Raw genomic sequence first — 21,855 nt, forward strand, 5'->3', positions numbered from 1 at the left:
GGGGTACCTATAAAAAAAAATCCATACTCACCTCACCTATGCGTAGTTCACGTCCTCTTCTCCAAGTAGGCATCCATGGGGTTAAAACTAAAAAACGGGTGCTCCCGAATCCAAGCCGGACTGAGTAAAGGTATGTGTTTCCACATGCCTTTACTCCACGCGAATGACCGGGGCACACGTGTGCCCTGTCATTGAAGGAGCCGCCAGCCAATTAGCGGGCATCTCCGTCGGAGCAGCTCGCTGATTGGCTGTGTGCAGTCAGCCTGTCTCCCCATAGACTTCAATGGGAAGAATTCTCCATTGAAGTCTATGGTGGGAACCGCGACATTGTATCTACTGCTGTAACCTCAAGGTTAATTTAGGTGAACCTTGTGGTTACATCAATGATACAATGTCGCGGTTCCCACCATAGACTTCAATGGAAAATTCTCCCCATTGAAGTCTATGCTAAGCTCAGATTTTGGGCATGCTCCATTTAATTTCGCCCCATGCCTTCTTTTAAAGCAGTTATAGGAGTAAACATAATAGCCTGTAGTGCAGGCATCAGCGAGCTGTTTGCGAGCCTGCCCGTGGTGTTTAAAGGGGCAATAATTTAATAGGCAAATCTACCTGATTTTGCCTTTTAAATGATTGCCCCTTTAAAACATCAGGCAGACTCGCTGGGATCACAACTCGCGCAGGCTATTACATTTACCCCATAGAGAATGTTACCAACAATTCTAGATTTAAATACTTTTCATGATATTTTACCATATTATTTTTTAACTCCAACTTCCACCATGAGTGACGGACTTGTCTCCACACAGCACAGGTCCTGGATCTACATGCTGTATGGGCTCCTGACTGTGTTTGCAATCATGGGAAGTAACTACCTGATGCTGATCTTGTCGCACTGCGTCGTCCTCTACACCATCTCGCTGGTAAAAACGAAGTGGCTCTGCTTTGCTGCCGGCCTGTGCAGTCTGGTGACCTTCAAGTTGGAGCCTTTCAGCTCCTGGCAAGTATGTTTTATGGGGCTATAGGTGGTGAGATGACAGAATATGTCATTATATCCGTATAATGTATGAGGCGTATTTAGGGGGTTGACAGGAATGCTCATAGGAGATATTCAAATATCATGTGTGATAACTGGGGTCATGGGATTTGACAGAGAATAGGGTAGAGACATAATATTCAGTTCCTATTCTGCTAGGACATTAAACCTGCCCTGTGCGTATAAGGTCCTGGTACTGATATAAATCTTCAGGACACAACAATGAATCCTGTACTTGGCATCCGGATTGAAGCTCAACAACATAAAGGTCGACAGTCAATGGGTCAACACCAAATGGTCGACATGCAATGTGTCGGCAGGGACAAAAGGTCAACAAAGCAGGTGGTCATCAGGATTAAAAAGTTAGCCGGTTGAAACAATTTTTATGGGTTTTCAACAATTTTAATGTTAGGGTGAGGGCTAAGGATATGCACTTGGGGGAGGGTTAGGGTTTGGCTGCCGGATGGGACGGTTAGGGTTAGGCACTAGAGGGAGGATTAGGGTTAGGTTTACGCACTAGGGGGAAGGTTATGGTTTGGCACTAAGGGGAGGGTTAGTATTAGGGTTAAATTACAAAAACAAAACTTTTTGTGTGTCAACAATTGTCACTGTCGACCTTCTGCACTGTCAACCTTTTGTACCTATCGACCTTTTTTACCTGTTGACCTATTGTCCCTGTCGACCTATTGAATGCCTACTCATCGACTATCAACCTTTACATTATCGATCTTCCATACCACACCCGTTTTTCTGTAGCTTTAGGTTGGTAAATGCCCCTGGTGGCTGACTGATTGTGGTTCTGTGTTCCTTGTCTCTAGAATGGATTTATCACCGGATCTTTCAGTCTACAAGACCTCCTCTTCTACGGTGGCAGCGGATTCACCATCCTGCGATGCATGAGCTTCGCCCTGGAGACCTGTGACAGAAAAGAGGGATTTTACTCTCCTATTGACCTCCTCAAGTACAACTTCTACCTCCCGTTCTTCTTCTTTGGCCCAATTATGACCTTTGACCAGTTTTACCAACAGGTAAGCCCCACAGCCTCAATAGATGACCCACCCCCCGAGTCAGCAATCTTCTAATCTCCTTTACTTCCTGGCCTCAATGAGTCCAGCAAGATTTAACACAGTTAAGATACTATTTATAAATAATATCTTATTTATAAGCAAAGTTGAAATCCAAATATATGTAATCCATTGATATCGAGATTGGTCACAGCTATGAATACCACTGTCTGCATTGTCCTTCATGTCATCAGCCCATACAGGAGGTTACCATGTAACTGGCTGGTCACCAGGTCATGAATTACTCTTCATTTTGATTTAAGTAGTAAGTGAATTTATTCACAGAGTTCCGTATTTTGCTATTATGCAAAGTCAGATAACTTGTTGCAAGCTTCCATTAGATAGGAACAAATACTACTGAACTCTGAGAGGTCACATGTAACATTTGAACAGCCGCTGTTTGCTAAGCATAATGTTATGTCTATATAACAACCGATCTTCGACTCTGATCCAAGAATTGCTACTCTGGGATTTAGGGATGTTGCCTTGGTAAGTGGGAGAGAGTGAGGCGGAGGGGGATTTTTCTGGGGACTATTTATGGCTGACATAGAAATAAGGGAATCAGTATGAAATAAAGGCGGCTCAGTAGCCCGACAGTGGCACCCCGATATCTGAAAATCTCGACAGGGGTGGTAAATATGCTATCCCTACCCCTCGCCCCCCGCTAACCCTAACTCCCCCTTAGTGGTCCTTAACCCTATCCTCTCTCCTAGTGCCTAACCTCCTCCTGGTGATGCTTAGCCTAACCCTCCCGGGGGGGATGTCTAGTCCTAACCCCCCACCCTGGGGTTGCCTAAACCTAACACCCCCCTTCACCCGCGGCTAAGACCTGAGAAGCCCTGCTTACCTTCATTCGGGATGCCGGCTGTCGGGATTTCGATGCCTATCTTTATTCCCGGGTCGGGCATCCTGTAATCTAATTACATCCCAGAAATAGGTCTATGGCGGAAATGTACTAAATGGAGGTTTTATGGTGGTTTTTAAACTTCCGGCAAACACGATCCTTTTAAACTTTTTCCCATGTATATGCCTAAACATTGGTTCAATGCATAAAAAATGGACTAAAACCATCTGAGCAGAGCCGTGCCCAAGTTTATCTGCCTTCCAACGGGGCAGTTGAATTCAGTGGATGGTGCGCAGATTAGTGCTGCCCGAGATATCATTTGTTCCGCGCTTTATAGAGGTGTACGGGAAATTGGGTGAAGACTGACTACCATATTTAGTTGTATTTTTTGGATATTGCAGCACATGGTGTAGAATTGACTTGCCCCCTAAAAGCTTACATTTGTTGTTTATGTATTACGCATGTGACGATGTCTACAAGTGTTAATATTATGTTTCCTGCGGTTGTTTAGGAAAAAATAAGACCAATGTAGCAAGTCTAAAAATATGGGAAAACTGCGCCTTTCATATGGTTTAAGCATATTTTAGTATCGGTGCAATGTAAAAAAATGCCTTGCCCAGAAGATTTCAGAGATATTTCCTGCATTAGTAATACGGAAGACAGCAGTTCCCATAATTCTCTATGCAGACTACGATCTGTTCTAAATAGCTTCTTTTTTTTTTTTAAATTGAGTACATTTTTATTGGTTTATAGAAATACATTAACAAATAACCAAACAAAATATATATACACATACACATAAAACATACATATAAAAAATAAAAAAAAATACCACACTATACAAATATTGGAATATTGTCAAAAATAACACCTGAAAAATTGGCAAAATCAACTAGATCCCAACAAATTCTCAACTTATCACACAGCACATTACCTCCAACAAAGTAATAATCTACCTAATTATCCTAACAATAATATACCGGTCAATCATTAGGTAATGCACGGGCATAACAGGATTTAAGCCAACTGCTCCAGATACGTTCATACTTCTTCTCAGATTTGCGACAAATAAACACATGTTTTTCATGTTCAACAGTGGTACGGACCAAGGACAGCCAAGCATTATAATCTGGTCCTGTAGGAGCCATCCACGACCGAGCCACACATACCTTAGCTAGTGTACACATATTGACAATGTATTGTTTAAGATATCTGTCCACTACCTCATCGTCCATAGAGCCTAAACAGCGCGTCAATGGCGTAGCTAAAGTGGGAGCAATACCTGTATTGGACAAAACTCTCAGAACCTTATTCTAAAAAGTGCTAACCACCGGACAATCCCATAGAAGGTGCCAGAAAGTACCGCTACTAATTTTACACTTAGGGCATATGTCAGATGCTCTCCCCCCAAATCTCAGCAAACGAACAGGAGTTAAATAGGTACGGTGTAAAATAAACAGTTGAATCTGTTGAAATCTTATAGAAGTTGTGGAAATACGAGGAGCTTCTAGAGCATTATCCCATTCCGCATCACTTATAAGGCCAATATCTCTCTCCCACTTTGATCTAAGATGTGGTAAACTATCCTTATGATAAGAAGACAATATATAGGAGTATAAGTAAGAAAGCGTCTTCCGGGGACCTAAAGATAAAAGGAATGACTTCAATGGGGATATTTGAATTAGAGGAGGGCCATCTTAAAATTGAGCCGAGAGAGCATGCCATAATTGCAAATATCTATAGAAATATGATTGAGGGAGATGATGAGCTTCTTGGAGTTGTGCAAATGATTTAAGAATTGAAGTGTCATATAAATGACCCAATGTAGTTACACCGTTAGAACCCCATGTCACCTCAAGCTGTAAAGAGGCCAGTTCAGGTAATATACGATAACTACATAGAGAAGTGTCTGGCTCTAATCCCGTAAACTGTAGAATACTAGATACTAATTTCCATATCTTAATAGCTTGCATCAACAGGGGAGGGCCTTTCTGTATAATTCTACCCGCAAGCAAGGCCTGCAATGGTGTAAAGTTAGGGAAAATCTGAGAAACCAACAAAACGTGCAGGGCATTAGGGGAGTCATCTTGAAGCCATAACCGTATATGTGCCATCTGCGCCGCATAATAATAAAATAAAAAATTTGGAAGAGCCAAACCTCCCCCAGACCTAGATCGGGTCAGAGCTGCCAATTGAATACGTGGTCGACGATTCACCCAGACCAATGAAGAAAGAAGACTATTCAAACGCCTAAACAATGTACCTGTAATAAAAACAGGAGAATGCTGCAAAACGTACACAAATTTTGGCTGCACCACCATCTTTATTAAGTTAATTCTACCAGTAACGGTAAGAGGGAGCCGGCGCCAGGACTGAAGTTTGCCCTTTAAGTAGACAAACAGGGGCTCAACATTCAATACTATATAGTCCTTTGGGGAATTAGTTATCCAGATACCTAAATATTTAAATTTATTTACCCAACAGAGAGGGAGAGTGACAATGGGAACAGTCGGATACAACCCCCTAAGAGGAAGGATAGATGATTTGTCCCAGTTTATCTTAAGACCAGAAAAAATACCAAATTGTTCTATGACTTGAAGAACCACAGTCATAGCTGTTACATAGTCAGACAAAAAAAGTAATAAATCATCTGCATATAGGGAAACTTTGTCCATTCTATTACCCAATTGTAGACCTATAATATCATGGTGAGAACGTATAATACAGGCTAACGGCTCAATAGCCAATGCAAACAGGGTTGGGGACAAGGGGCAACCCTGTCTTGTGCCCCGAGACAGGGGGAAGGATGGGGAGATAAACCCATTCACTGACACCCTGGCAGTAGGGTTCGCATACATAAGCTTTACCCATTTCAAGAACACCGGCCCAAACCCAAAACATAACATGACCTCCCACAGAAAGGGCCACTCCACAGAGTCAAATGCTTTTGCAGCATCTAATGACACAATAACAGAGGACGATTCTTCGCCATGGGAGGCCTGTAAGTGAGTGTGCAGCCTTCTAATGTTCTCCGACGTCGACTTGCCTGGCATAAATCCTGATTGGTCTGGGTGAACAATCGAAGTAATAACAGTGTTTAGCCGAATAGAAAGGATCTTAGCCAAAATTTTGGCATCTGTGGGATTAGAGAAATTGGCCTATAGGAATCAGGGTATCTAGGGTCCTTCCCGGGTTTAGGGAGCACAACAATTATGGCTTCAGACATAGATGGAGAGAACAAATTATCTTCATAGAGCCCATTAAACAGATCTAAAAGTCTTGGAACAAAGATACGAGCATGTTTTTTATATATCTCTATGGGAATCCCATCAGATCCGGGTGCCTTGTTACCGGGAAAGGAACTAATCGCAGCATCTACCTCCTCCAGGGTCAACGGGTGTTCTAAATAGCTTTGCTTTAATATCTAACATCTGAGGATGGTGTTAGCCATTCTAGAAAATGGGTAGATTGACAGGAGCATGGAGCTCCTGTCACTCATTATTTTTCTGTGTACAGAAAGAAAGCCATGTAACAACCCAAGTGTTAGCGAAAGCAATTATTTTACTGAAGACTTGGCCAGGAAAGGCTCTTATAGGAGCTGGAGTACCAGCGGGATTTTCCTGTTAATTTACCCTGATAAGTCATCTAATATATATACGAATATCAGCAATAACAAACAGGGCCGTAACTAAAGGTGTGCAAATGGTGCCACCACCTAGGGCATAGAGTCTAGGGGGTGGCACAGTCAATGCCGCATAGCACATATATTTGGCTTGCTGTGTGCCTGGAGCTACCTGTAGAGCTGCTGCAAAGGTGCCAGGATACTACGGTGACGCCTCTTGTTCTTGGTCCCAGCGGGCCCTAAAATCCTTTCCTGAATCAGAAAGCCCAGCCAATTATTTCCATACGTCATTTCCATCTATCACTTTACATAATACAATATATATATATTATAGCAATAAACAATTCAGTTGCATTTTATCATTACACTTTTTTTTTCAGAAATAAGTGTTCATTAATTGTGCTCCCTCCCAGCAAGTACTTTAGTAATACAGGTTGAGTCTCCCATATCCAAAATGCTTGGGACCAGGGGTATTTTGGATAACGGAATATTCCGTATTTTGGAATATTTGCATATCATAATGAAATATCTTGGGTAATGGGACCCCAATATACACACAGAATGCATTTATGTGTTATATACACCTTATACACACAGCCTGCAGGTCATTTTATACAATGTTTTCAATAATTCTGTGGCTCAAGCAAAGTTTGTGCACATACATGAAATTCATTTGTGTTTCATATACACCTTATACACACAGCCGGAAGGTAATTTTATACAATATTTTTAATAATTTGTGCCTTAGACAAAGTTTGTGTACCTTGAACCATCAAAAATCAAAGGTTTTTTTTATCTCAGCCATGCCAAAATAATTCCGTATTTCGGAATATTTGGATATGGGAGACTCAACCTGTAGTAAACTAAAAATAATCAGAATAAACAGAAACCAGAAAATAATGTTCATGTTTTGAATACGGTTTCCCTGAATATTCTGTTATTATACCCAGGTGCACACCAAGTCCCAGACACGTAAGGAGAACGAGATGTGGAACATACGTGTCCAGGCTGTGACCAACCTCCTGGTGATAATTCTCGTTGACGTGTTCTTCCACTTCCTTTATATTCTCACCATCCCGTCCGACCTGAAGTTTGTGAATAAACTTTCCGACTGGGAATTGGGTGTGTAACAGTTTGTGCCAGCCTTATTAGTGATAAAACACTGAAATAGGTGACCAGTGTCAGTGCCGGGTAAAGTCCACATGGGTCCTAGGCAGCCACCTGCTACCTTGCGGAGTATCTGGTTCTAGCCTATGTTTCATCTCAATCATTTCCAGCTGGTATATAATATCCTCAGCTCGTTAGCTGATCAAATCATCAGAATGTTTGCAGCAGCACAGAGCATGTCAGGAGACGTGTGAGCCGATGTTGTGAGAGGCAGTGACCTGTATATTAATGTTAGCTTAGCTTTTCAGGTGGCATTAGTTACCATTTCCCATTGTTATAGGCACCTTTACCATTTACACATGGGCGACCGCACACTGGCGCCCACAATGAAGTCTTTCGCTGCTGATTTAAGTCAGACGCAAAAATCTTTTCAATGGGAAACTGCTTAGTGGGAACAGACTTTCAGAGGGACTGTCCCTGTAAGCTAGATTGATAAACACCCCCCAATAAATCATAACTAAACAATTTATTTATCAGGGAAAATCCCTGAACTAGGCCCCTAAATATTATCATTGTGCCAGAATATAATACTAAACGGGCAGACATAAGGGCTGGCCGCTGGAAATGATCTGTAACTAATAATGTTTAAGCGTTTTGGATGGGAGGCGTAGAGAAAGTCCCTATATCTTCACAAATTAACTTGGTAAAAGTTGGATGGATCTTGATTTTGCCTGGAAGGGTAGAACACAGCGCTAGTAAATGCTCTATTTCAGCCATAAAACAGAATAAAATATCCAATAAAGCATATTGAAAATAAATGTACACTTCAAGTCTGTGATTTACTTTAGACACATTTTTATTATTATTATTATTTATTTATTTTCTGTTGGCTGTAATGAACAATTCTTTTTTTTTTTACCACTAATATTAACAAATTACAGACAGTAAACATTAATGTTAATGTACAATTGCTTTATGACAAAGCAAAATATTATGCCAACACAGATATCAGTGATTATAGCATCTAGTAAATAACATCGTTTACAATAACATAAGATGTAGAATTAATACACAGTGTAGTTTTTATATAAAGGCATTTTATTATAATGTTCTTTATGGTATAAAGTACAGGATAGAAACTCCTTGACAACTTTTTGATATGGGTCAAAAGTCTCAAATATTAAAGGAAAGTATTCCAGTTACTTCCTGAAAACATGCGATGACATCACTGCCCATGTGGATCAACAAGATCTAGGGCCTTTAGTAATATAATGCTTTTACATAAGGTCCAATTCCAATCCCAGATTGGTGACTGACACAGAAGTTTCAATGTGATGGGACAGCACACTGGTCAACTTAAGTAAAGGAATTCCAGGCATGTTATTTAACACTATAAAACAGACTTGAATATATAAATATTAATATATAACAGAGGCATCTTTTGCTTTTCAAGATAAATGACAGTTTCAGGCATGTCATTACGGTCTCTGTTTCTCCTGGCAGCGGGACTGGCCTACTCTAACTTGGTGTATGATTGGGTGAAGGCAGCGGTGATGTTCGGTGTTATAAACACGGTCTCCAGGCTGGACCACCTGGACCCACCACAACCGCCCAAGTGTATCACTATGCTCTACGTCTTTGCCGAAACGTAAGTCGGCGCAGCGCCAGCCTTGTGACCTAGCCATTATACTCTCACCTCTTCCTGCAGGTAATAGTTTTATTCAAGGTTCACACGATCAAACTAAAATGTTTCAAAGGTGATATTAGGCCACATTCCCGATCTACCCGAAACCCAAACCCCAGTCTTTTGGAGCACCTGCTTCTGACAGGGTTGTGCCAATCAGATTGTATCTATCATGTACTTAGAACATTCAATAAAATGATAGCTAGAAGCTGATTGGTTGGTATGGGGAGCGTCTCCATTTGTCCTCTTCAGAAGCTCGGCTGACTTATTATATCAGTAGTCAGCATCAGGACACTGTAGGGGGTGTGGCCAATGCTCGCCATCATTGTGGCCTCCAACCAGTGCAGAGGAATGAGGCCCCAGAGGAGCGACTCCTTCTAATCAGAGAGGTGGGTACAAAAGCACCATTTGGGCAGCGTAATCGCCTTGTATTCTTGTCAGGTAGAGATGAGGATGAGATAGGATACATTATAACTGACTCCTATCTCCCAAATAGGGAATAGGGAACCTTACTGGGACCTCTATTACTGTGTTAATTAGGGGATTAGTCTGGAACCCGGCCGTCTAAATGCCGACCGCCGGCTTCCAGACTGCTTTATCCCGACTAGGGACGAATGACAGGCGTCTAAATGTAGAGGCCTGTAATTTGCCCGACGCCGGGAGACCGGCGCCCGGCATCCCGATCGAGCGGATGCCGGGCGCCGCAGCGGACAGCCGCGGGGGGGGGGAAGGGTTAGGTTTAGGGCTCCTGGGGGGGACTTAGGGTTAGGCACCCCCCCTGGAGGTTAGGGTTAGGCTAGGGGGAGGGGGGGTTAGGGTTAGGCACCCCCGGGGGGAGGTTAGGGTTAGGCCCCCCCCCCCGGGGGACTTAGGTTTAGGCAGCGGGGAAGGGGGGGGTTAGGTTTAAGCACTTAGAGGGGGGATTAGGGTTAGGCACAGGGGGGGAGGTTAGGTTAGGCACCCCTAAGGAGGGTTAGGGGGGTTAGGTTAGTTGATACTTACCTTTAGGACGATCTGGATTTCCTCCTTTGTCGGGCAGCCGCTGCTGGGAATTTAACCGCCGGCCATGCACCCGGCGGTAATACATATCACACCTTTAATTAGTTATGTTCTGCTAAATTTTCAACTGATTGTTATTATTGTGATGATTTTTGTATTATTATTAGAAACATACGATTCTGTTTTCAGATGTAAAATCGGAATTCTAACATTTATGGGTTTTTTCCGTTTGTCATATACGGTGTTTCAAGAAAAATGATTTAAAAATAAAAGATACATTATACAGTGTACCAGATTTCATTACTTATTATTCTTTCTACAAAATGTTTCTTATTAACCTTTGTGGGTTCTTTGTCGTTTCTTCTGCTGTTACAGGCACTTTGACAGAGGGATTAATGACTGGCTCTGCAAGTAAGTTACCACAGTATCTGTCATTCTGTTTTCTTATTACGCATGGAGGGGATGATTTAGAGCGCACATACCTATTCTCCGGGAATGTCTCTGATGACCGTGAAAGCAGGGGATACTCTTGGAGCCCGTCCACTTCCCTGGTGAAGTCGGTGGTTGCGGTGGCTTGATTGCACAATTTGTTGCAAATTACATCACTGTGGCCACACCCCCTGCGACGTGATGTTGCAGTCCATGGCATTATTTTGCTGAGGGGCACAGCCATGATGGTGCCATTAGTGTCTTCTTGCCCCGTGCGCTTGCCACTGGGACTTCCCTTCCGGGATCCTCTTGAAGGAAAGTCCAATAACATATGACTTACAGTTAGGCGCAGTTTGCCCAGGTGCACAATTAAGGCTGAGCAAACAACATAGTGGTGCAAATACTGGCTGCTGCCTCCTACTGGCCGGGTCTTTAGTTACACGGCAGTCTACAGTTGGGTCAGGGTGCCCCCCATCCCCAACTCTAAACCACGCTGTTCTTTCTGCATTCCCCGGCAGCACAAATTAGTTTTCCAGTAGTAGAATTGTTCTTTCCACTTTATTTCCATATTAATGAAAAATTATATATATTTGTTGATTTTCAAATCAGTAGAAAACAATATAACACTAATGTTGATATAATGAAAATACAATTTCTTTGGAAATTATTTCACGAGTATATTTACAACACAGTTTATGTTGTATACATTGTTTAAAGGGGGTTTGTCTGACTTCAGCTGGTCTTACCCTAACAGCTGTTACATAATATCTTCCATTCTTTCTCCCGTTTCCGTTTTGGAACTATGGGCTCTATTTACTAAGCCTTAGACGGAGATAAAGTGAATGGAGATAAAGTACCAGCCAATCAGCTCCTGACTGCCATGTCACAGGCTGTGTTTGAAAAATGACAGTTAGCAGCTGATTGGTTGGTACCTTATCTTCCTTCATTTTTTCTCCATCCTAGGCTTAGTACATAGACCCCCTATGTATTTAACTCATAAGACATATTTTGTTGTCCTGGCGTACGACACAGGATTGCTCTACAAAGGTATCCAGAGAGCAGCTCTGTGCCATATCCTGTGGAAACAACAACAAACACAACAGCTCTGCCTGATAGTATAAATACATGACTGAAAACCCCAGAAGTAATGTGGAAATATACTGCAATGTATGTAGTTATAGTTGCAGGCTGTCTAGCACATACCAATAGATTAATATTTTGTGCTGTAACAAATGTGTATAACTAGGAAACATACTGTAGCACATAGAAAGTGCACGTTACACACGAGTGTCCTTTGAAACTGCGTCTTTACCCTCAGTCCTGACCGTCTTTGCTCTCCCACAGATACGTCTATGATTATCTCGGGGAGGGTCATACTAACATTAGGAAGGAGCTGGTGGCCACAATCTCCACGTTCCTGGTCACCACCTTGTGGCTCGGCCCCTGTGATATCGTCTATATCTGGTCTATTTGCAACTGCTTTGGTCTGAACTTTGAGCTGTGGGTGCAGAAATTCTTTGAGTTGGAGCAATTCGCCAAGCTGGAGGTGAGTCAGGGTACCCGCTGATGTGCCAGTTATCTGCCACAAAGCATGATCTTTATATTATAACAGAGCAGGTAACCAAAACCACGGGGGCATGGAAAGGCAGCCGGGGGCGGGTTATACAAGGTTACCCTGGAACACCAGAATAAGGATGTGAGTATAGAAATACTGGATAATTAGCCCTAGGCACCAAAAGGGATGGGAAGTATATAATGAATAAAAAGGAATAGAACAACACAGAATATACTTTCCTTCAGTGGGGAGGATTCTCAGTGATGCAATGTGCTCTCACCATGAAAGGACAGTTTAAAGAAACAATATAGTGTAATACCGTTAGACAATGTATAATATATACCTTTCTATACCTTCTCTAAGGAAGGTCGAAGCAAAAATATGTATAACAAATAATGAGCTCAATTTGAAAGCAATACTGTAAAAATGGTAAAATATTCGTATACCAATTAGCCAAGATGGCGTAAGCAAATATGCTTAATGAGCAATACGCACAATACAATATGCAAATTAGATAAGAAGACGATGATCCGCGTTGGGTCGCACATAGGGTGATTGCAGAAACACCCTCTGTGTCTAACTGTAAAGATTTCCTCTGGAATGGAGTAACAGGTAGTATGCAACAGCTCCGATGCGTTTCGTGCATAAGCTCTTCCTCAGGGCTGTCGACAGCCTTAAGGCCATGTTTCCGGAATCACCCTGTGTGCAACCCAACGCTGAATGCCATCATCCATCTGGTATGGGGCCTATTTAGTCGTTATAATTATTGCTCTATTTGAGCCTGTATTGTGCTTCATTTCCTATTCTCTACGGAGCTAATATGCATATTTTATTGTGTATATTGTCAAAACAGAAAAAAGTTGTTAAAAAATAAATCATAGAATCATTTTGTTTATCTCCAATTGTTTATTTGTTCTATGCGTTCATTTTAGAGTACATTGAGAGATACTATACTGCATAAATGTCACTAAAAACTGGAACAATGGGGGTGTTTTAAAACTTGTAACTGGTGGTGCATCCCATTGTGCTCTGCAACTGGTAATAAAAAGTAATAAAACAATACTGGGGGTTAACAGACAGAGTGGTAAGAGGGCCCTGCACGCTAGCTTACAATCTATGGACGATTCTATATGAATTTAATTGTATTGATAAAAGATTGGTTTAAACAATATTCAACATCTTGAATGTCACAGTGACTTAGGGGTAGATTACGAAAGCATCTAAAACAGACAAGTGGTGGTGTTACCCATAGCAACCAATGGTAGCTATAATTTCTCTACTGCATTCTAGAAAATGATAGACATAAGCCGTATCCAATTAGACGCGAAAGGATGCAAACGTGCAAAAAGTTTTCACTTGTGCAAACTTTTTGCCAAAAATGCGTATCGTCCAATCCTAATTCTCCATAGGCAAAAGCCACAAAAAGTTTACACCGTCTCAAAACAGGTGAAAAGTTGTGCAAATGGTTCAGAACCCCTTGAACACCTCCCCCCAATGACTAATTAGGCAAAAAGAAAATTTTAATTAGCTTAATTTAGGCAATAATGACGTCATTTTTGGTGTGAAAAAAAAAGTGATGGAAAATGGGGTTTAAGTGGCTGGAAAGGGGGCTGTGAGGATGGGACAGGTGTTTTAGGATTGCAGGTGCAAGTGACAGGTGTATATTTAAAAAATGCACTTTTATGATACAAAAATATACTTACACCCATTCAGAATGGGGTCTGGCTGGCAACTTTTAGCCTGGGTGGCAAATGCATGCAAGAGGCCCTGGCTTTACTACCTGTGCACAGCAACAGAAAAATGGACGTGTACCTAGCGTACGCAAGTACGAGAGATGTAGAATCGTATGTGCATTTCATGTGCATCTCATGCTGGTGGGGACCTCGCAGGGACAGCGTGTTAACACGCGCGCTGTCCCTGAAATGATTTTTCCTGCATAGCGGGTAAAAGTAAGTAGAAATTGATAATAATCACGACGATATTGGCCAAAAAAACGTATTGTGATTATTATTAAATAGACTTCTTAGTACCATAGACAAGACAATCACTCTGCATATAAATTAATATATTGTATGTTACAGTAAGTATTAACTTGTCACTTTGCTGAGGTTGTCCATTGTGCCACTCAGGTTTTGTTCCTGGATTCGGCCATTTGTACTCAGAAGGGGGGTGGGGGTCTTGTCCCCGGGCTCTTTGCACAGCATTTTGCTGCTTGCCGAATGACAGGTTAGGCTCAGGACTGGTTCTAGACCAAGTGGAGCCCAGGGTGAGAATTTCTTTTAGCGCCCCTCACCTTCTCCCTGCCCACATAGACTCAGACACACACTGCTGTCATAGCCTCACACACATGCGCTGCCCCCCATAGCCTCACACACACGCTGCCCCCATAGCCTCACACACACACGCTGCCCCCATAGCCTCACACACACGCTGCCCCCATAGCCTCACACACACACGCTGCCCCCATAGCCTCACACACACGCTGCCCCCATAGCCTCACACACACAGACGCTGCCCCCATAGCCTCACACACACACTGCTCCGTGGTCTTACACACACTCTGCCCCCCATAGTCTCACACACACACTGCCAACCATAGCCTCACACACACACTGCCAACCATAGCCTCACACACACTGCACCCCATAGTCTCACACACACACACTGCCAACCATAGCCTCACACACACACACACTGCCAACCATAGCCTCACACACACTGCCCCCCATAGTCTCACACACACACTGCCAACACACTGCCAACCATAGCCTCTCACACACACACACTGCCAACCATAGCCTCACACACACTGCACCCCATAGTCTCACACACACACTGCCAACCATAGCCTCACACACACTGCACCCCATAGTCTCACACACACACTGCCAACCATAGCCTCACACACACACTGCCAACCATAGTCTCACACACACACTGCCCCCCATAGTCTCACACACACACTGCCAACCATAGCCTCACACACACACTGCTACACTGCACCCCATAGTCTCACACACACACTGCTACATTGCACCCCATAGTCTCACACACACACTGCCAACCATAGCCTCACACACACTGCTACACTGCACCCCATAGTCTCACACACACACTGCCAACCATAGTCTCACACACACACTGCCAACCATAGCCTCACACACATTGCACCCCATAGTCTCACACGTGCTGACTTCATAGCCTCATGCACACACTGCACCCCTCACAGATCACACTGCTCCCTCACAACATACCCTAACAGTTCAAACAGCCGCCCCTCACAGATCACACTGCCAACCATAGCCTCACACACACACTGCCAACCATAGCCTCACACACACTGCACCCCATAGTCTCACACACACACACTGCCAACCATAGCCTCACACACACACACACTGCCAACCATAGCCTCACACACACTGCCCCCATAGTCTCACACACACACTGCCAACCATAGCCTCTCACACACACACACTGCCAACCATAGCCTCACACACACACTGCCAACCATAGCCTCACACACACTGCACCCCATAGTCTCACACACACACTGCCAACCATAGCCTCACACACACTGCACCCCATAGTCTCACACACACACTGCCAACCATAGCCTCACACACACACTGCCAACCATAGTCTCACACACACACTGCCCCCCATAGTCTCACACATACACTGCCAACCATAGCCTCACACACACTGCCCCCCATAGTCTCACACACACACTGCCAACCATAGCCTCTCACACACACACACTGCCAACCATAGCCTCACACACACACTGCTACACTGCACCCCATAGTCTCACACACACACTGCTACATTGCACCCCATAGTCTCACACACACACTGCCAACCATAGCCTCACACACATTGCACCCCATAGTCTCACACGTGCTGACTTCATAGCCTCATGCACACACTGCACCCCTCACAGATCACACTGCTCCCTCACAACATACCCTAACAGTTCAAACAGCCGCCCCTCACAGATCGCACTGCCCCATCTCACAAATCACACTGCCCCCACAAAGATCAACAATGACCCCTTCACACAGTCCCCCTCGCAGATCAGACCATCCCTATTAGATCACACAGCCTCCTCTCACAGATCACTGTCCCCTCACACAGCACACCCTCACAGATCACACAGCTTCCTCTCACAGATCACACAGTCCCCTCAACAATCCCCCTTCCCAGGTCACACAGCCCCCCCTCACAGATCACACTGAATCTCCCACCTCTAGCACTAACTTGCTTTTCTTAAGGCCTTTTATGCTGCTGACTGTGGCCCCGCCCCTGTATGTGGCCCCGCCCCTGGCCCGCCCAGCACCTGAAGTCATGGTCAGGGCAAAAGGGGATCTTTATCAACAACACTTTAGCCTGAGGCTGCCCCGCCCACCACTCCCAACAGCTGTCACTGCCGCTGCACTTTTACCCGTGCTCAGTGCCTGTCAGAGAGGGGCAGCGGGGCCCAGTCACCCTGCTGCAGGTGTTACCCGACCCATAGCTGCTCGGAGAGGAGGGAGGGAACTATGCTACTGCCGCCCAGCCCATAGACTTACTGCAGGACAAGGCTGACTCAGGCAAATATGCGCTGCCCCAAGTGGCCTAAAGTGTACCGGCCCGGGGGGCAGATGCCACCCTGCCCCCCAGGCCAACCCGCCTCTTCTTATGTACCCCCAATTTGACTAAAACATTTATTTTTCCAAAAAAATATCGCTTTCTATCATTTCCTCTCTATGTGAAAAAAACGCAAATAACAGCCATTTGTCACAAATTAAGAAACCTAATCCCTGTGATTATGTCCCCTAACAGACCTCTAATTTGTCACCCAGCGTTAAGGCGCACATCCACATGCCGACTAGGGAAAGACAGTACGATTACAACATCATAATCGTACAGTCTTTCCCCATCCCCTGCAGTGCCTACACTGAACGATCAGTCGCTCAGTGCAGGCACCCTCCATCATCCCCGAAAATGGCCAATCTGTCATTAACGGCAGATTGACCAGCAAATTCGGGCTACAATTGATGTCGGAAACAACCAGTGGGAGAGCGCATCGCTGGTCGTTTCCGACATTTTCATGCCCGATTAACGACACTAACAGGTAAGTTCCCTAACACTTACTCCTACCTCTCCTTTTCCGGTCCTGAACCTAACCTCCCCCCTTAGTGCCTAAACCCTAACCCTCCCCTAATCCCCGATACTTACCTTCAGGATGCCGGTTGTCGGGATTCTGGAGCCGGGGTCCCGACTGCTGTCGGGAATCCGGCGTCGGTATTTAGACCGGGGACGCTGACTACATCCCAAGTTTACGCATGTGAAAACTTAACGTTTTCGTGTCTAATTGGATACGGCCCATAATCTGATTGTTTGCTATGGGCAACATTACCACTTGTCTGTTTTGGAAGCTTTAATAAATCTACCCCTTAGTATTTATTTGCTATCACTAAACACTTAATATTTTATCCTAGAGAGATAACTGATTACCGGTCACTAGGAAAACATTCGCTGATGTTCTGCATTTCTTCCCGGTAGGCCAAGCTGCCAGAATCAATGTCCAGGAGAATCCGGGGGGTTTTCGGCGCAGCTAATTTCTGGGCAATTATTTTATACAATATTTTAGCCCTTAACAGCCTGGATTTCGCTCTGCTGGTCGCCAAGAGGATTCTCATAACAGGTATAGTCCACCAATTACCAGATGCCTATTACTGCTCAACAAAGGTTATGGTAAAGGAATGTCTCCCTAATCACAGTAATAGGGATAGTTTATAAAATATAATCAGGTTCAACCTAAAACAAAGCACATCGATGTGTCTGGAGCAAAGGTGCGAAAACCATCATCATTAGCATTTTAAACCTGACCGGATTTATAGGTGTGCCCAACATATGGCTCTAAAAGCGGCACCTGAAGATAGCTGGTTACGTTACGTGGGCATGCCCTTGCTGGGCTTAGCTGCACTTACACGAGAAGGCCGCCACTGCTAGTCCGGCTCTCCCAGCTGAAGTAGGTGGGCTGTGCGAGGGGTGTGCCAGCACCATCACATCATCGTGGGCACGCCCCCGGCTATACTATGCCTCCACTTGTGCCAGCAGCTGCTGAGGGGTGTGGGAGGGTAGCGGCCGGCACCGGGAGACTTGCCCACTATTCCGTCACCTTATTCTCATGAGCCTCCCGGTCGTTCTGGGAGAATAGGCAAGTATGCTTCACACCTGCTGTAAATGGTCTTCATGAGCTCAGTTCGCTTTCACGGCACTGGTGGGGGGGGGATTGGCAAGAGGAGCACTGAGAGACACTTTGATATGGGTAGGTGGGAGACACTATAATGTGGATTGTTTGACACAAAGCAGGGGGGAGACACTTTAATGTGGGATTTTGATTGGGGGAAGGAGGTGCTACAAGTGTATTAGCCTAGGGTTGCCGGATACCTGAATCACCATAATTAGGCCCTGACAACTGCATTTAAATGGAGCCCACTAGTATATAAATCAGATTACTGAGACAGGTATTTGAGTGAAAAAAGAGCATTCATACAATTATGGGTATAGTAAATATCAAGTATATTATAGTTGTTTTAATCCAATTTACTGTTAAATTTATACGAGTTACAAAGAGCCACTTAACTCACTTTACGAAAAAACAGAGGGCCTGATTCAGAGCTGGACGCTCTGAAAGAGCGCTCGCTCTGAATCAGGGCGTTTTTTTCTTTTTAATGGAGCGGCCTCCTGGCCGCTCGCATAGCTGTGGGTGACGACCCACAGCTATTGCGAGCGGCCAGGATGATGGTCGCGATGGTCAAGACCATCGCGACCGTCGGGCTTGTGACGAGACCCTTGTGGTAGGGTCTCGTGGCCGCAAGCCCCAGAGAGCTTCCAGCTCTAATAGAGCCGGAAGCTCTCCCACTGTCATCACCGGTGATGTCAGTGGGGCCGCCCCCAAATGGCAGGCGTTCCGTCGGGAACGCCTCCGTTTGGCCGGCCACGCCCCGACCCGCCCACCAAAGGGGGCGAGCTGTCACTCACCATCGACAGCTCGCCCCCTTTGGTACGAGACCCGGAGTGACGGAGCGCCCGTCGCTATCCGGGTCTCGAACATGCGCACGACGGAGCCGGCTCCGTCGTGCGCATGCCCAGTGGGCCAACATCGACCCGGTTGCGAGCGCTCAGCGCTTGCGACCGAGTCTGAATCAGGCCCAGAGGGCGTTATTCTGAGTCAAAAAACAGACAGAAAACTAAGTTTACGAAAAAAATAAGTTTTAGGGCACACTCAGGATATACGATAGGTCATACTAAAATGTAGCTTTTAATTATTTCAGTAATAAAATGGATGCTAATCAAATACCAAATACATGAGAAAAACAGAAACCACATATAAAGAGCAAAATAGCTAGAATAATAAAAGTGCAAAGATGTGTGGTGAAAATTATGTGTTATTCCACTATTATATAGTGAAGAAAAAAGTTAAATTAAGGTAAGAATTTAGAAAAAAATCTGTATTAAAAATAAAGCACCACTTACTTCTATCATTAGTATCAGTGATAATTCACAATAATTAGAGTCACACATGGAACAGGAGATAATAAGTGGAATGGGGCTGACAAATGCCCAATATTAATCCACTATTATAGCTGATAGTATGAATAGGCAGAAGCTGAGCACTTATGTGCCTGGAGATCTGCTTTCTCCTGCTGTGCAGTAGCAGTGAAGTGGGAGATGAGAGTCTCTGGCCCGGGCACAGTGAAAGATACAGCAGAGTGGCATCTGCTGTAAGGATGCACTAGTACTAGCACACCGTGATGCAAAGCATTGCAGGGTATGCGGTCAGGAAGCCGGCGGTTGAAATGCCGCCCGCCCGCTTCTCGACTGTCAAATCCCAGCAAGTGGACTAATGATAGGCGTCGAAATCCTGACACCTATCATTATCCACCCGCCGAAATCGCGATGCCCGGCATACCGAACAAAGGGGGGGGGGGGGGGAGAGATAGGTTTAGGGGCTCCCAGGGGGACTTTGGGTTAGGCACCCCCTCCCCCGGGAGGCTTAGGCTAGAGGAAGGGGGGGTTAGGGTTAGGCACCCTCTGGGGAGGTTAGGGTTAGGCACCCTGGGGGGAGGTTAGGTTTAGGCACTATGGGGGGAGGTTAGGGTTAGGCACTGCTAATGGAGGGTTGGGGGGGGACACGGTTAGGGATAGTATAGTTACTTACCTTGTCGGGATCTTCTGTCTTCCGGCGTCGGTATTACATCCGCCTGGCTCACGTCCGGCGGTATGTCATACCGATTCCCATTGCAGGATGTTCCTGTTACACGGATCCTGATGAGATTGCTGCTGACAATAAAGGTTATGAACGATAGAAAAAGTACCTGCCGCTATTTGCCCGTGTAGCACAGTACGTGGTACAGGGGGATCCTCTGTGCGCTCAGAGGGATCTCCAGGGACTCGACACGTGTTCACGAAAGCTCAGACTATGTAATGCTGCCAGTGCCGTTTTGCCCTCATGGGTTGTACCCACAGGGCAAGGTCCAGGCACTAACATCTCATAATGGAATATTCTCAGTACGGAGTATAGTGAAATATCTCACTTCTGTTATCATTATTCTCCTTCTGGCACATGACAGGTTTCCCGGCGAGCACAGCGTCCATCTGGTTTGTGACGTACTGCGGGGTTCAGCTGATAAAGGAGAGAGAGCGGATTCATGCAATAGAGGAAGAGAGAAGAGAAAAGCACAAAGCTGCCTGAGATGGGTCCTTCCTAAATGAACCAAAGCAATTAGCTGCACATCGTCCTATTTACCTATAGACTATGGCTACCAGCCAGCTAATGTACAATACACATCAATGTGCACATAAATGTAGATTTAATAAATATTTTCTATAAGGAATCATGGCATCATTTTATTTGAAATAAAAAAATTAAATGACCATTAAACTGCAAAATTGAAGTTTTCAGGATATAAACCTTGAAGGTAAAATAAATTAATAAATTGTTTTGCATTAACTTGACCTTCAACTGAGACCTGTGGCTGCGTCTGTTACACTGCTGTGACATCACAGGCACCAGCGCTTACAGTTGTCATAGAGAAGTGGCGGAATTTCCCCCCCCCCGCCCACTCGGCGGTTTTTCAATAAAGGGACAGCGCGCACCAGGAAAAGGGGCGTGGCCACACAATAGTATTCCCAATTCAAATTACGCCACACATAGAGCCCCTGATTCACACACCACATAGTAGTGTCCCTTATTCATGTTATGACACACGGTAGTGCCCATTTTACACAATGCCCACAGCAATGCTCCTTATACACAATGCCCACAGTAGTAGTGCCCCTAATACACAATGCTGACAGTAGTAGTGCCCCTTATATAATGCCCACTATAGTGGTGCCCCTTATGCAATGCCCCCAGTAGTGGTAGTGTCCCTCATGCAGTCCCCACAGTAGTGGTAGTGTCCCTCATGCAGTGCCCACAGTAGTGGTAGTGCCCCCTAAAAAAAACTTACACTTACCTAATGCCC

At 44.8% G+C, this 21,855-nt stretch overlaps 1 protein-coding gene across 1 annotated transcript in view; it reads left to right on the forward strand.

Annotated features, from left to right (window-relative positions):
- HHATL (hedgehog acyltransferase like) overlaps positions 1 to 21,225 on the forward strand; it is a 45,281-nt gene extending 24,056 nt beyond the window's left edge. The window contains exons 5-12 of the mRNA XM_088453133.1: positions 807 to 1,001; positions 1,852 to 2,061; positions 7,514 to 7,685; positions 9,174 to 9,318; positions 10,729 to 10,764; positions 12,127 to 12,328; positions 17,885 to 18,026; positions 20,962 to 21,225. Of these exons, the coding sequence (XP_088309259.1) occupies positions 807 to 1,001; positions 1,852 to 2,061; positions 7,514 to 7,685; positions 9,174 to 9,318; positions 10,729 to 10,764; positions 12,127 to 12,328; positions 17,885 to 18,026; positions 20,962 to 21,083 (1,224 nt within the window). The 3' untranslated portion in view covers positions 21,084 to 21,225. The remainder of the gene's footprint in view (positions 1 to 806; positions 1,002 to 1,851; positions 2,062 to 7,513; positions 7,686 to 9,173; positions 9,319 to 10,728; positions 10,765 to 12,126; positions 12,329 to 17,884; positions 18,027 to 20,961) is intronic.
- Positions 21,226 to 21,855: the final 630 nt, after the last annotated feature.

Source organism: Taudactylus pleione, unplaced genomic scaffold (genome assembly GCF_031769625.1).
Source record: "Taudactylus pleione unplaced genomic scaffold, aTauple2 ptg000571l, whole genome shotgun sequence".
NCBI lineage: Eukaryota > Metazoa > Chordata > Amphibia > Anura > Myobatrachidae > Taudactylus > Taudactylus pleione.